The sequence below is a fragment of the Bacillus rossius genome, chromosome 1 (assembly GCF_032445375.1).
Source record: "Bacillus rossius redtenbacheri isolate Brsri chromosome 1, Brsri_v3, whole genome shotgun sequence".
Classification (NCBI taxonomy): domain Eukaryota; kingdom Metazoa; phylum Arthropoda; class Insecta; order Phasmatodea; family Bacillidae; genus Bacillus; species Bacillus rossius.
In genome coordinates this window covers 34,471,618-34,485,639 of record NC_086330.1, presented here as the reverse complement: position 1 = coordinate 34,485,639, position 14,022 = coordinate 34,471,618, and the positions used below count along the sequence as shown (strand labels likewise).

Here is a 14,022-nt window from a genome sequence, read left to right as displayed (position 1 = left end):
CAAGAAAAAACAAACCCAGTCGGAATTACAACCAGAAACCTTATGCAACACAACATGGCATTCTACCGAAAACACTATGATAGCCAGCTTTAGTATACACCTCTTATAGGGTTTAAATAATACTAAATATAAAAATGGTTGTCAATAGTTCTCGTTCCTTTATTATGGGTACTCAATATAATTTACTATTATTAATTTAATTTTGTGTTATAATTATTAATCTTAAAAATACATATACTCCTTTTTCAAACCTAAGGGGTTGATTTTGGCAAAATTTAAAAAATGTGGTTGGTATTTTTAGTATTTTCATTATTGCTACCAAAGTAATGTATTTTTCTTGATTAAATTCTGAGATATAATTATAAATCTTTAAACATTCTTTACCTTTTTTCAACCTTTAGGGATTTAGTTTTGTCAAATATAACAATTGTGGTTAGTAGTTTTCGTATGTTTATTATTTGTTCCAAAAACCATTTATTACGCTAAATTAAATTCTGATATATAATTATTAAGCTTTAAATTATATTTATACCTTTTAAGCCCCTTAGGGTTGCGATTTAGTAAACTATAAAAATTGCGTTTGGTAGTTTTGTATGTTGGTTATTGGTACCCAATATCATTTCTTATGCGTTAATATTTTCAGGGATATAATTAATTATCTTAAAACATTATTTACCCCTTTTTTACCCTTTCGGGGGTGGATTTTGTTATTTGATATAGCTAGTTTTAAAATTAAACAAATAAATTTCTAATAAAAAATAATTAAAATACGTCAAGTAGTTTCGATTGATGCTTGATAGCACAGACAGCATTTGCAAAAACTATATTTTTGAGCTCTCAATAATGTAAAAATTTATGTCCAATTTCTTTTCCTTCATTTTATCTAATGTACAGACATTTAGCGTCGATATATATGACGTCAGGGATTAATTAAAGACTAATATATTATACGACTTAGCCAGAGGCCTACCTACATTATCGTATCACGTAATTTTTAACGGAACTTCGATGAATTGAAATAAGCATTTTGTGTGCAGTATTAAATTAGTTCATTAAATCCTGCGTTAAACTCCAATGGAATTTCCCAAATAGTAATCCTCACTAGCACTGTTAACAACAAACCTTGCCTCATATATCGCCATTTTCTTTTCTGATGCATGTTTGCTCCAGGTTAACAAGCTAGCCACCAATTAATCTACAGTAAACTTTAGCCGAAGCTTTGAATATATATACTGTTTAGAAGTCGCCAGCCCAGGTTAAAATTTCTAATACGGTTTTGAGGTAGTTGGTTAATTCACCGCCGCAATCGCCACCATCTCTAGGGCATCGACTTGTGGTGGTCCCTAGCGGACAAGTGTCGAACTCTTCAAACACCCCTTCCCCCTCCTGTTAGAATGACCTTGAGCTGCAGTGAATGATAGAAGGGGGTGCGGGGAATGACAGCGGGCGACAGTGCTGCGCTCTAACGTGTACATAACAACTAAGACGATACAGGACGTTACGGCAGCGCACTGCAGCGGTGAAGTTCCCAAGCTGCTCATCATACGCTTCTGAAAAACGTAGAGTAAATCCTACCCACTCGCGACTTCTATACAGTATATATAGTCAAAGGCCGAAGTAATATTTCAGATTCAGACGTTAATATTGGAGATCGTAAATAAAGATGAATTTTATCTTGCAGTTAAGTTTTAGCCTTCGACTTAAACTTAGGTCATAAAACCAGTCCTCATACTATCTTTTTGGGAATCCTACAGTTCACACGGATGAATGTCATACCCAAACAGTTCCGAAGCTCTCTGAAGTTTGCCGATTGCTCGTAAAAAACACTATAATGCAGGATTAATATATTTTATGGTCATTTTTACTCCCACCTGACCGAAGTCCGCTTAACAACCAAATTTTCCATCGCGCCTGCGCAGGATGCTTATTTATATAAAGTGTTTTATCGTATATGTCCTGAGACCTTTCGTTCTTCCGGCCCGAGGGTGCGGCCTCTGTACTAATGAAGTGCCTTAGCTTTTAGGTGCTGACTGACGGCTGAGTGGTTGGCGAGACTGCCAGCTTCCACCAGAGGCGCTAGCGTCTCTGGGCAGATCCAAGATAAGTAAGAGGACCTCGCGTCCAAGTGTCCAGCCCCCGCACGGCAGACTGCAACTCTTCATCCAGACCATCCTCTGTATCCTGTGTTCTCCTGCACTTAATGCATCACGCATGTCTGTGCACTGGGTTTTCCCCGGGTCTTGAGCAGATATTGCTCAGGACCAACTAATATAAATTTTAAGTTTATATTTAACGTAGGAAAGTAAGTGATGACTTCAATTGTTGCCATGGCTGCCAATATCCCCACAAGAACATGATGCATGGGCCATGCGTAGATGCTTCGGTCTAAGAAGCATTTGTTTGATCGAATTCGAACATGTAAACCAATTATCTATAAGACACCACCCAGTAGAAACTGACAGCCACTCCGGGTCAACGACACAGTGACACTGGCCTTGAGGTACACTCCGAACAAAAGCGAAAATCGGCCTACGCATTGCGAATGCTCTCTCGGGATGTATGCCATCTACTCGTCAAGTTAACGTTTCCCCGTATCGTAAATGGAACCGAAGTCACATGAAACGGAAATATGTAACAACGGTGCTGCTATCTGTGGCAGATGGGGTGCACCAAAGTTCACAAATCCAAAAGGAAACTTCATAGCATTAACTGTAGAATGAATTTTAACAAGATAGACCGTATTTTTAAAAAATATTACCTATGGATAATTTGCTGCAAAGGTAGGGTTAAGAAATTTTTTAATGTGCTGAACTTTTATCGGAGCAGTTTTGTTATATAGTTTAAAATTTAGGTCTGCAATTCGAATCATTATATACACGAGATAGCTTCTCCGGAAGTGAATTCTAGCTGTGGGTGCGCATTCTTTAGATTCGCGTCCAGAAATGTAGTTAAAAACTCAATTTTCTGTATACGTATAATACACAGCATTTCATAAAATATTTCTACATTAAATTTCGTGCCTGAGTTTCGTATTCTAAATTAATTCGCAAAAATGAGAACATTTGAAGAGACCGAGTCCGAGGTTAGACGTTACATATCTCTGGCGAGTACGTAATGAAAGAGTAGCACACAATTTTTTTTCAAATTTTCTCGCCCATTTAAAGTTTCCAAGAGCTATTTAAGCCTTCAGACTTCCGGACGGCCTCGATACTAGCGCACGCAAGCCTGATTGTTCGGGTAAACAAGTGCAGAGCGTTCTTTAGTATCCTGCGCTTGTTAAAGAAAACTTGCAGTTATTTTTTTAACTTTGACATTAGTCTCAATATAAAAAATGATTTATTAACACCCTGTCATGCAGCAAGGAAAAAAAGTAGAAAACAAAGGTAAAAGCATGTTTAAAATTTTATATTTCTTTTGTTAATCAGTTTACTATATAGAGGCTACTTGCGAGGGATCCATATGTTAGTTCAGAATGGCCGCGCTAGAAGCTTGGGCTTCATGGGGCTTCCTAACAGGAGCCGCTGCTGCCGTCATCATCGCCGTGAGATGGTACCTCAAGATAAGCCACTGCTGTCGGCTGGTCGCCAGGATACCGGGACCGCCTGGGATACCTCTGCTCGGAAACACACTTCAACTGATCGCTCGCAGGGAAGATATATTAAAATATTTAAAGGAACTACGCGACCGCTACGTTACCGTGTGTAAACTGTGGGTTGGACCAATACTATGTGTTGGAATGTTAGACCCTAAGGACATATCAGTGATTTTAAGTAGCAGCAAAACTTTAAGTAAGCCAATCATGTACAACCTAGTTAGCATAGTATTCGGTAATTCGTTGCTTACTGCCAAATTTAAAGAGTGGAAGAAATTCCGTAAAATTATGGAACCTACCTTCAGTAATCGTATCATCGAATCATACATCAGCACTTTCCACGAGAAGAGCCAGCGCATGGCTGACCTGCTGGAGGAACGCTGCCACGGAGAGCCATTCAACATGGCGGACTACTCGATGCCCTGCGCTCTGGAGATGCTCTCCGAGACGAGTCTGGGCGTGCCGATGAACATACAAGGTAAAAGTCATCAGCACAGTGTTGTAGAAAACTTCCCAAAAATAGCTGAAGTGGGAGCCTTTACTTTATTAACACCGTGGATGTGGTTTCATTTGACTCATAAGTTTTTTCCTCTTTATTACAAAGTAATTGCGTTAGTTAAACCTATTAGAAATTACGTAACTCGTTTGATCAAAGATAAAACCGAATCATATATAAGTTCGAGAAAACATTATGTTGCACCTGAAGCGAGTGACATAGATATTAATGTTAGCGACATACCGAAGAAACGTTTGGGGTTCCTGGAGCACATGGTATCAACTATGGTGGAAAATCCAGGACTATTAAGCATAGAGGAACTACAGGACCAGGCCATGTTCGTTATCGCAGCTGGCACAGACACCACAGCCTACACCTTAGCGACCACACTGATGCTACTGGGGTTACATCAAGATGTGCAGAGGAAAGTCCTGCAAGAGCAGGCAAGCATCTTCGGCGAAGACACAAGCAGACCTGTCACGACAATAGATCTACAACAAATGGTATATTTAGAACAAGTGATAAATGAGACAATGCGACTTTATCCAGTTGCTGCACTTATGGCAAGGCGGGTTGACGAAGATGTCAGTGTTAACAGCTACACTTTGCCAGCAGGCACAATTGTCGTAATCCCAATTTATTTAGTGCATAGGAATCCAGAATATTTTCCAAACCCGGACACATTCGATCCTGACAGGTTCAGCAGAGAGAATAGTGCCAGTCGCCCTGCTTGTACGTTTATCCCGTTTTCCTACGGGCGTAAGATGTGCCTTGGCAAGAGTTATACCTATATGGCAATGAAGACCATGCTGTCTGTGCTACTGCGAAGGTACGAGGTTCTAGAATGTGGATCCAGAGATGACATGGAGTGTTTTAAATTTGAATTACTTTTGAAGTTTAATCATGGCTATAGTATTAGGCTGAGGCAGAGGACTTTTGTGATTAAGAACATGGAATAGTTTAACGTACTCAGGTCTAAATGTGAACCTACAAACAACAATAGATAGTACTATTTTTTTTAGTTTGTCATGTTATTTTAGTTTTCTGTGTTTACTTCAAAAGTTTATATTATTTTCGTTATTATAAATATTTTAATTATATCTATAGGTATAATCAGCAGTTTGTATATTAATCTACATGGTTTAGAGCAATTATGTATCTTATAATATGTCCTTAGTAAACAATTTTAAATTGTTTTTTTTTATTTACATTGTTGTATGGTTTAAATTTTACCTAGTAGCAGCTTTTGCGTGTTTGCGATTTATATATAATTTTTAGTAAGTCATCAAAACAACTGAGTGCAAATATTAGAAAAGATAACTTAAACACAGTGAATATTATTGATCGTAATTGTTTGGCTTTTGAGATTAATTATTATGTATGTTTATTTTCTTTTGCGTAATTTCGTGAATATACATAAGTGTATGTAGTTGTTTTGGGTATGTGTGTGTGTGTGTGTGGTTGATCTAAAAAAATTTACAATAATAACCAAATTTAGTAATTTTTTATTAGATTTTCATTGTTTATTTCTGATCTATAAATAACCACAATTGACAAGTATTAGCATTAATTTTCTAATCAATTGGCCTATGCAGAATTATTTCTAAATTTATATTAGCTCAGGAAACAAATATTTACCTTATTGTTATAAATAATAAATTTTAATAAATGTTCTTCAAACATTTTGTATTTAATTTTGTATTGGTTTTTAGTAATGCTATAATTCTTTTACATTTTTATATGAATAGAGATTTCCTTTACCAAATTTTAATTAAATATAGTAATCTAATGAATAGTTAAAATGTATGGTCATTAGTTAAAAAAAGTTCAGAATTTTACATTAAAAAGTAAGTTCTGATCTTAAATTCACTATTTTATAAAATTTTCAGACAATAATTGTTCTATATGGTACTCAGAGGAAGTATTAATATAAATTAAAACTAGAGAAAACTTACATATCTTTACATTAATCATAATTTGAAAATTATGTATATTTATCATTTCATAGGAAATTAGCTAAGCTTAAAATTAAATCTGATAAGAGTAAATGGTAATTAGATAGATAAATAAACTCAAAATTAACACTTACAGTTCCTGAAAAAATTTAAACTCAAAATAAATAGCCACTGGGAAATTTAAATTATTAATAAATAATACATATATTTACGACCCCATTGATGTAGCTAGGTAATGCTTTAGGAAAACCTTTTTGCTAATATATAGGTACTAAAGACCCCAGGTACAATATCAAAGACCATAATTCTCCTGCCAATACTATTATTATCTTGTTTCCTACAATAACTCAGATTCTAATAATAAAGGCAATCAAAAATCTCAAAAGTAAAGCGACAAGAACTAAAATTATTGCATATCATGCATAAAAGGGCTGTATCAACCCCTTAACTTTATTCATGACTTGGAGCTCCAATGCCAGACTAAACAAAACAAACATTCCTTATTTTTGAAGGAAAAAAAAACTGTTGTAATAACTGTCTACAAAAAAGAAAAAAGGAAATAATTAGTCCCAAACGACTTCGTCACAATTGACTATCTCTGCTAGTAGTAGGAAACAGAGACTTCGGACACAATGTTATTCATATGGATATGTGGCTTGGTGGTTTACTCAGTTGTGGCTTACCATTTATTTAGTTACAAATTATAAAGAAATTCCAATTTTTTATTAAAATAATAGTTTATTTGATTGATTTATGTCCCTGGTACGATCCTTAACCGATGCAAAATTTGTTATTTCAGGAAAAAAATATTAAATAAAATATGGAGAAATATCTTTACAAGAGATATAAATTTCTTATCTACCAGCATCCGATTGATTCGATTAAATATTGTTGTTTGTTCGATACTTGGCTGATCCAAAAATTTAATTTTAATTTAAAAAAATTGTTAAATTTATCATGGTAAAAAACTTAAAGCGGCTTTTATCCATACTCTATCAACCTCCAGTCAGTCAAATATGTTGTCTACCATCGTGAAATTCTGTAATTATTTAACTAGAAATTCTGGAAGAGTGAAAAATAAATTAAAAAAAAAAAAACTACGTATTGAAATAATGATTGACTCGGTCGATTTCTGGCATTGGTTAGATACTTAACTAATGGAAAAAATTTCAAGTATACGGTCAAGGTCAAGGTTAAAGATACCCACCAGATATTTTTCGTATTGTAGGCCTAGAGGTACTTAGTGAAGCACTCATAGAAGTATAACATTTGTTTTTAAAATGTCTTTCATTTTTTTCTCTGTGTAATTTTATCTTTGCCTTATATTGAAAGTTATTTGCAATTTTTGTTCTCTATGAATATTTCACTTTAACTTAGACGTTAATTTTATTACTTTCTATAAGTATGTTCCTTGATTAAAATAATTATTAATGCTTTATTTGATATTGTCCAATGAAATTCGGTGTTACTATATTTATGTATTGTTCCTGAAAGATAACACTTAAGAGATTATTATTGATTGGAAGCTAGGCCACGATTAATATTCCGTTTAGACTATATTTGCGATTTCGAGCGATATATCGATGAGCTCGGAACAAGAAAACTTAATATGGTTTTTTTTTTTTTTTTTTTAATTTGGAAGCTTAGTTTGGTTTATTCGTTCGACGGCCAAGGGAGTTAGATACATCGTTAATAAGTTACATGTAATTTGAGATTATAGAATTAAAGAATCAACGTGTAAAGTTTTAGTAGTAATTAATGAACGACGAAAACCAGGAATAATATTGACATATTTCAAGAAAACCGGTACTACTAAGTATTAGAAGAGGTAGTGACCGATTATGGAGTATGATATCAAGACCGTTGTGCGGACCCTTTTGCTATTTTGTATAGGTATAGTCACCACCTTGTGTTAGACTAATTACGTTGGGCTTACTTTCTCTGTGTAAAACAATACTGCTTACTAGGTAACACCTTTGAATATATATTCAAAGGTAACACTCAGTTGGCATGTGTTAGACGTATTTAAGCCACAGTTAGGTATTTACTTGAAAACATAGACATAAATATACACTTGGATAGATGAGAGAATAAATAACATAAAAACAACACACAATTAAAAATTGTACTTATTTATTTAAACAAAAATATTCCAAATTTACTCTTACTATTAATATTTACTTATTATTCTCAAACTTCCTAACTCTCTATTGGCATCGCATTACACATAAAATTACCAACTGACAGGAGTGATGATGCGCACATTTCATTACCAAGCAAAAGTCTTTGGTTCGGGTTCGACGATATTTACACAGTTTTAGTTCATAGTATTTGGGTTCTTAATTAATATTACCTCGGCTAGATAGGTTAAATTAGGTCGGTAGAGCTCAGAGTCTCTCACTCATCAGACCTCTGAGTTAAGTTAAATGTGTGTAAAAATAAAATAAATTGTATCAAAAAAAGTCAATTTCTCGTAGACAATATTATTTAAATTCGAATCTCAATGTTTATAGTTCCTTTAGGCCACGATGTGACGATTTTATGGGAGGTACGTGGTGATTAGCATAGAATTGGAGTGACAGACTCTTGCAATTCTTTTACTCACGTATTTATCACTCCTAGGGTCTTTATCTTTTTAGGTAAAGCCTACTTATGCATATATACACCCTAATAATACATAATTCCCATCCTTAGTCCAGGATGCCTACTACTTTCCAGCTATTTCGTAGGATTTAGAGTCATCGATGTCACGAAGCAGTTCTAGCTTAAGCCGGCCATTACATTCTTTTTCAACCTTCTCAAATTAAGCCAGTTAATAATGCTAGACTTATTTTCAAATAGCGGGCCGTGATTGGCTGATTACCAAAAACTGTTACATTAATTAATATTAAACTCCTGAAATCCGCGCGCAACAATAGCGTGGAACACAAAATTTCTCGTTAATTTTAAATATACAAATATTAAAATAATACTTTACATTACATAATAACGGCGTCAATATTACCGTTTACCGTTTCAAAGTCAATACCTCCTTAGAGGGGTCTCGGTAATTGTTCAATTTCAAATGTCCAATTCAGTCCATAGAACAACATTCTCATAGATATGCATATAAAAATAATTACCGTTTTTAAATAAATTAAATATCTGACATTGAGTACACATTAAATAAACATAAATAATAACAACTTAATCTGGTAAAAACATTAAATGTTGCAGTTGTGGGGGAACTCTTTATGTGTTTCAAAGCAAATGGCCCCCACCTCTATGGAGACTAAAATACATAACACGTTGGGCTGTGTTAGACCGTGTAAAAATCGATATTATTTATGTGGCTCTCCAATGGTATGTGATGATATTCTGTAGGCCACAGTTAGGTATTAATTTAATAAAGGTACAAATACACATAGACATACACTAGGGCAAATGAAATTATAAATAACAGAACACAACACTCATAAATAAAATATATAATTATTTATTGAAACGAAAAATGGGTTCAAAATTTACTCTTATTAATAGTATTATTTAATTAGTTATTATATTCAAAACCTAACTGGTACTTGGCATCACAGATCACACAGGAATTTCAATCATCAGGAGTTATGATGCGCACATTTAATACATAAACAAAAGTCTTTATTTGGGTTCGTCGAAATTACACAGTTTTATCATATGTTTTTAGGGATCTTAATTAATTTTCCTCGGCTAATAAGGTTCGAAATATAGTCGGTAGAGCTCAGAGTCTCTCAATCTGTAGGACCTCTGATTCGATGTAATAGTGTGTAAAAAAAATTAAATTTGTATGAAAATATCATTTATATCGTAGATAATGTCAAATTACTTCAGAATATCAATGTTTACAATAGTTTTTGACGGCGATGTGACGGGAAACGGGAGTTACGTGATGATGTGCATAAGTGGACGAAACAAATTTTTGGCACTTTTAATTACTCACGTTTTACACTCCTAGGTCATTTATCGTTTTAGATAAATCCTAAATTATGTTCTAGACTCCCTAGATTACATAATTAATCATCCTGGGTTCGGGATGCCTACCGCTCATTAGCTAAATTGTAGGATTAATTATGTACCGTCGACGTCACAAGCTTCAGCTTCCTTAGCTGGCCATTATAGAACTCTTCTTCTAGCTTCTTAAATTAAGCCAGTTAACTTAACTTTCAAATGGCGGCCCGTGATTGGCCGAAAACCAAAATCAGTTACATTAAATACTTAATAAAACGTGAAATCCGCACGCAACAATAGCGCGGAATACAAAATTTCACGTTAAATTCAAATCAAGAATTATTAAAATAATAGTTTATCTTACAAAATAACGGCGTTAAATTTAACGTTTACCGTCTTAAAGTTAATTTAGTCCTTAGAGGGGTCCCAACAATACATAATTCAAATTGTCCGAAAAAGTCCGTAGAGTCACTTTCTCATAGATATACACAAAAATAATTTACCGTTTTCTGATAACATATTAGACATAGAGCAAACAAAAAATAAATCGTAAATAATAATAATTTATCTGTCAAAACAAATAACATGTTGCAGTACACAGTACACCGTCGATTGGGACAGGCAATGTTAATTAGCTTGATACCAGATAATCAAATATGTCAGTGAAGCAAGAAAGAAGAGATGCCGACCCACGCCGCGAAGAAAGGATGTCGATCTAATAGAGGAGACATCGCGGACGACGGGATCCGAGGCAGCATCCACTACGACGACTCCAACTTTACCGACGCGACGTCAGGTTCAGAGGGAGAGGACCGGAGGAGTAACCTAACATTCGACTTCGGCAGCTGCAGAGCCAGCAGCACAGGAAGGAAGCCACGGAGTTTGAAAGGTTTTCCAGAGCAGTCCAAATCGTGTAGCAGTTCGACGAGGTTTGTTTCCCCACCCAAAGGTACCCCAAACTGCGTAAAGTTCGTGTTGACCCCTTGATACTAACAGTCACAAGATTTATAATTGTTTTATTATTTCGACCCACAAATAATTAGAGTCAAATTTGTTCAAAAGAAACGATGGTGAATTAAGTGTTATCTCACAGATTTGAAATGTCATAAGTTCAATACAATAATTTTATTTTTTAAATGGAATGATATAAATGGACACTCTCCAATTGTAAACAGAGTTTGTATGCTACTTACTATCAGTTCTAAGACCAGTGGTTCCTATAACTCTTGCTCTTCGACTGAGTACCGAAAGTTTAAAGTTTTTTTTTTTGTTATTGAAAGAAAATGATGCATTTCAAGAGCAACTTATGCTTTTAGTTGGTAAATTACCAAATAATTCTAAGCACGTTATAATCATCGTTGGTTTGAATAGTAACATAAACAAACTACCAAACTTAAATACTACAAATGTCATCTATGAAATAATGATGAGCAATATTGATCTGGAATATTTGTGAATGATAATCACGTGTCATGTTTTCATTATTTTCATATGCAGTGTAAATGGGCATGTCTGTGTAAATGTGTATTGTCACCAGCGTCACACTTAATTACATTGGTAGTAAAAATTCAAATTTCCAATACACCTTTCATTTCCAGTATCTCTGTTACACTAATGTTCATGACCACTTCACAGATTACAGATGTTTCGCACTACTATAGATACTTGACTAATTAATTAATAACGTTAAAGAGAAGATATTGTTTTGCAAAAATATCTTATTCGTGGATTCAGCCCTTAAAAAAATGAAGTTAACTAAAGTACATGTATACTTTGATATCGTCATCTCTATAGGTTGGTTTCCATATATTCGTTGTACCAACTGCAGGGAATAATTGTAGTTACTTTGTAGGTCTGCGCCTATTAAACTGATGACTAACAAAGGGGCTAGATCCTTAGATCTGTCTGTTCATCTCGGTGACGGACAGTATGCTTGTCGAAGGGGAATTTAAGCCTTAATGAGTATTTTTTTTTTATTTTTCTAGGAATAAAACTGTCAATATCTCTCAAACAAAACTTTTTCCATAAAAAAGGTTATTTTTGTGGAACACTTGAAGAAATTTGACACCAAGATGGCCACTGTGATGTTGGAATTCAAGATGGTGGTCGGCACCACAGGAACCATGCTAAAAGTCCTATGCCAGCTTCCACTTTTATATACTATTTTATAATCCCTTTTAAAGAATGGATCATAGGTTTAAAAAAATATATCCATAATGTATGGTTAAACAGCTGTTATATAGCTCGTTTGTAGTTTATAAGAACCAAATAAAAGTTCACACCGCTAGAGTATAAAATGGTGCTTAAAATAGTGTATATTAATGCACAGATCACGGCGGTAGAATTTTCTTAATAAGAAACTTTTTTTTTTTTCGCGCATTTATTCTGCCGGGAAGTGTTTCCCTCCCATGGCGTAATCTTCAGCCGCCTGGGTGAAGTCTGGAGTGGGGGGATGCGCCTGTGCGGGCAGTTTAGGGGAAATTCGTCTGCCACACACGTGTCTAGCCGCAGGAATTATACTTGATGAAACTGGCTGTAAATTTCGCGCTGTTAACGCTCGTTCAGGGGCCGGCGGCGCGCTCGGACCTTGAGCGAGCGCAATCATGTGCATGCAGGATCTGACACCATACCGTAGTAATTTTAATTTAGGTTACTCCACTTCCTCAAACACTGACCATTGTGCTGAAAAATCGTAATAAAAACACAAAACAAAATTTTAACAAACTGTTTAACCATATTTTCAGCACAAAATAAATCAAAAATAATTTTAAAAAATGATATATAAATAAAAATAAAAGTTTTAAGTATAAGGTGAATACAAATAATATAGGACATGCATGTAAACGTCATTTAGTAAATATGTGACTTTAATCATAAAAAATATGAATCAACAAATTTGGAATTTAAACCCAAGATATTTAAACCAAAATAAAGCTTATTGGTTGTCCTTTACAAATGGATAGTTATAATTTGAGAGGCTTCGTCCTTCAAATAATAAGTTCAATATCATTACGACCTATGTGGGGAGAACTGGGTTCGTAAGGGATAGCTCAATTAAGTTTTATTACAGTTTTATTTATTACTAATGTTTACATTAATAATAAATAATTGTTCTTAAAATGTCCGATCACAAATCACTGACGCTTAAAATGTTTATTCTCAAGTCACTCAATGTTTGTCAAGTTCCGCAGTCCATACTCCTCACTGGACCTAGGCTCAACAGTGGTTCTAACCTTACCTTATTTTCATTTCATCTATAGTACAGACTTATTGCCTCGAACAGTTTTATTATTAGTAAATATATATGTCAGGGATTAATTAAAGACAGATATAATAAACGACTTAGCGATAGGCCTACCTACATTATCACATCACGTAATTTATAAACGAACTTCGATGAACGGAAATAAGCATTTTGTGTGCTGTATTAAACGAGTCCATTGAATCCTTGAACAAACTTCATAGAAATTTTCCAAATAGACATCCCTAATAGTAATGTCAACAACTAACTCTGCCTCATGTCCCGCCATTTTATTTTCTGGTGCATGTTTGCTCCAGGTTAAAAAGCTAGCCACAAGTTAATCTAAAGTAAACTTCAATCGAAATAATATTTCAGAGTCAGACGTTAATAGGAGATCGTAAAACAGATGAGATCTATATTGCAGTTTAATTTTAGCCTTAGATTTAACCGAAGTTCTTGAAACCAGTCCTCATGCTGTTTTTTTTAATCCCACAGTTCACAGGGATGAGTGACACACCCTAATAGTTTTGAAGCTCTCCGAAGTGTCCCAATCGCTCGTGAACAAACAGCATATTGGAAGGACATATATATTTTATCTTAATTTGCGCATGCGCACGATACTTATTTATATAAAGTGTTTTATCGTATATGTCCTGAGACCTTTCGTTCTTCCGGCCCGAGGGTGCGGCCTCTGTACTAATGGAGTGCCTTAGCTTTTAGGTGCTGACTGGCGGCTGAGTGGTTGGCGAGACTGCCAGCTTCCACCAGAGGCTCT

At 34.7% G+C, this 14,022-nt stretch overlaps 1 protein-coding gene across 1 annotated transcript; it reads left to right on the top strand.

Moving 5' to 3' along the window:
* The first annotated feature begins 3,470 nt into the window (after positions 1–3,470).
* On the top strand, positions 3,471–5,588 carry LOC134534204 (cytochrome P450 4g15-like). Its single transcript, XM_063372445.1, has one exon. It carries the CDS (start codon positions 3,473–3,475, stop codon positions 5,045–5,047), a length of 1,575 nt encoding a protein of 524 aa, XP_063228515.1. The 5' UTR covers positions 3,471–3,472; the 3' UTR covers positions 5,048–5,588.
* The last annotated feature ends 8,434 nt before the right edge of the window (positions 5,589–14,022 follow it).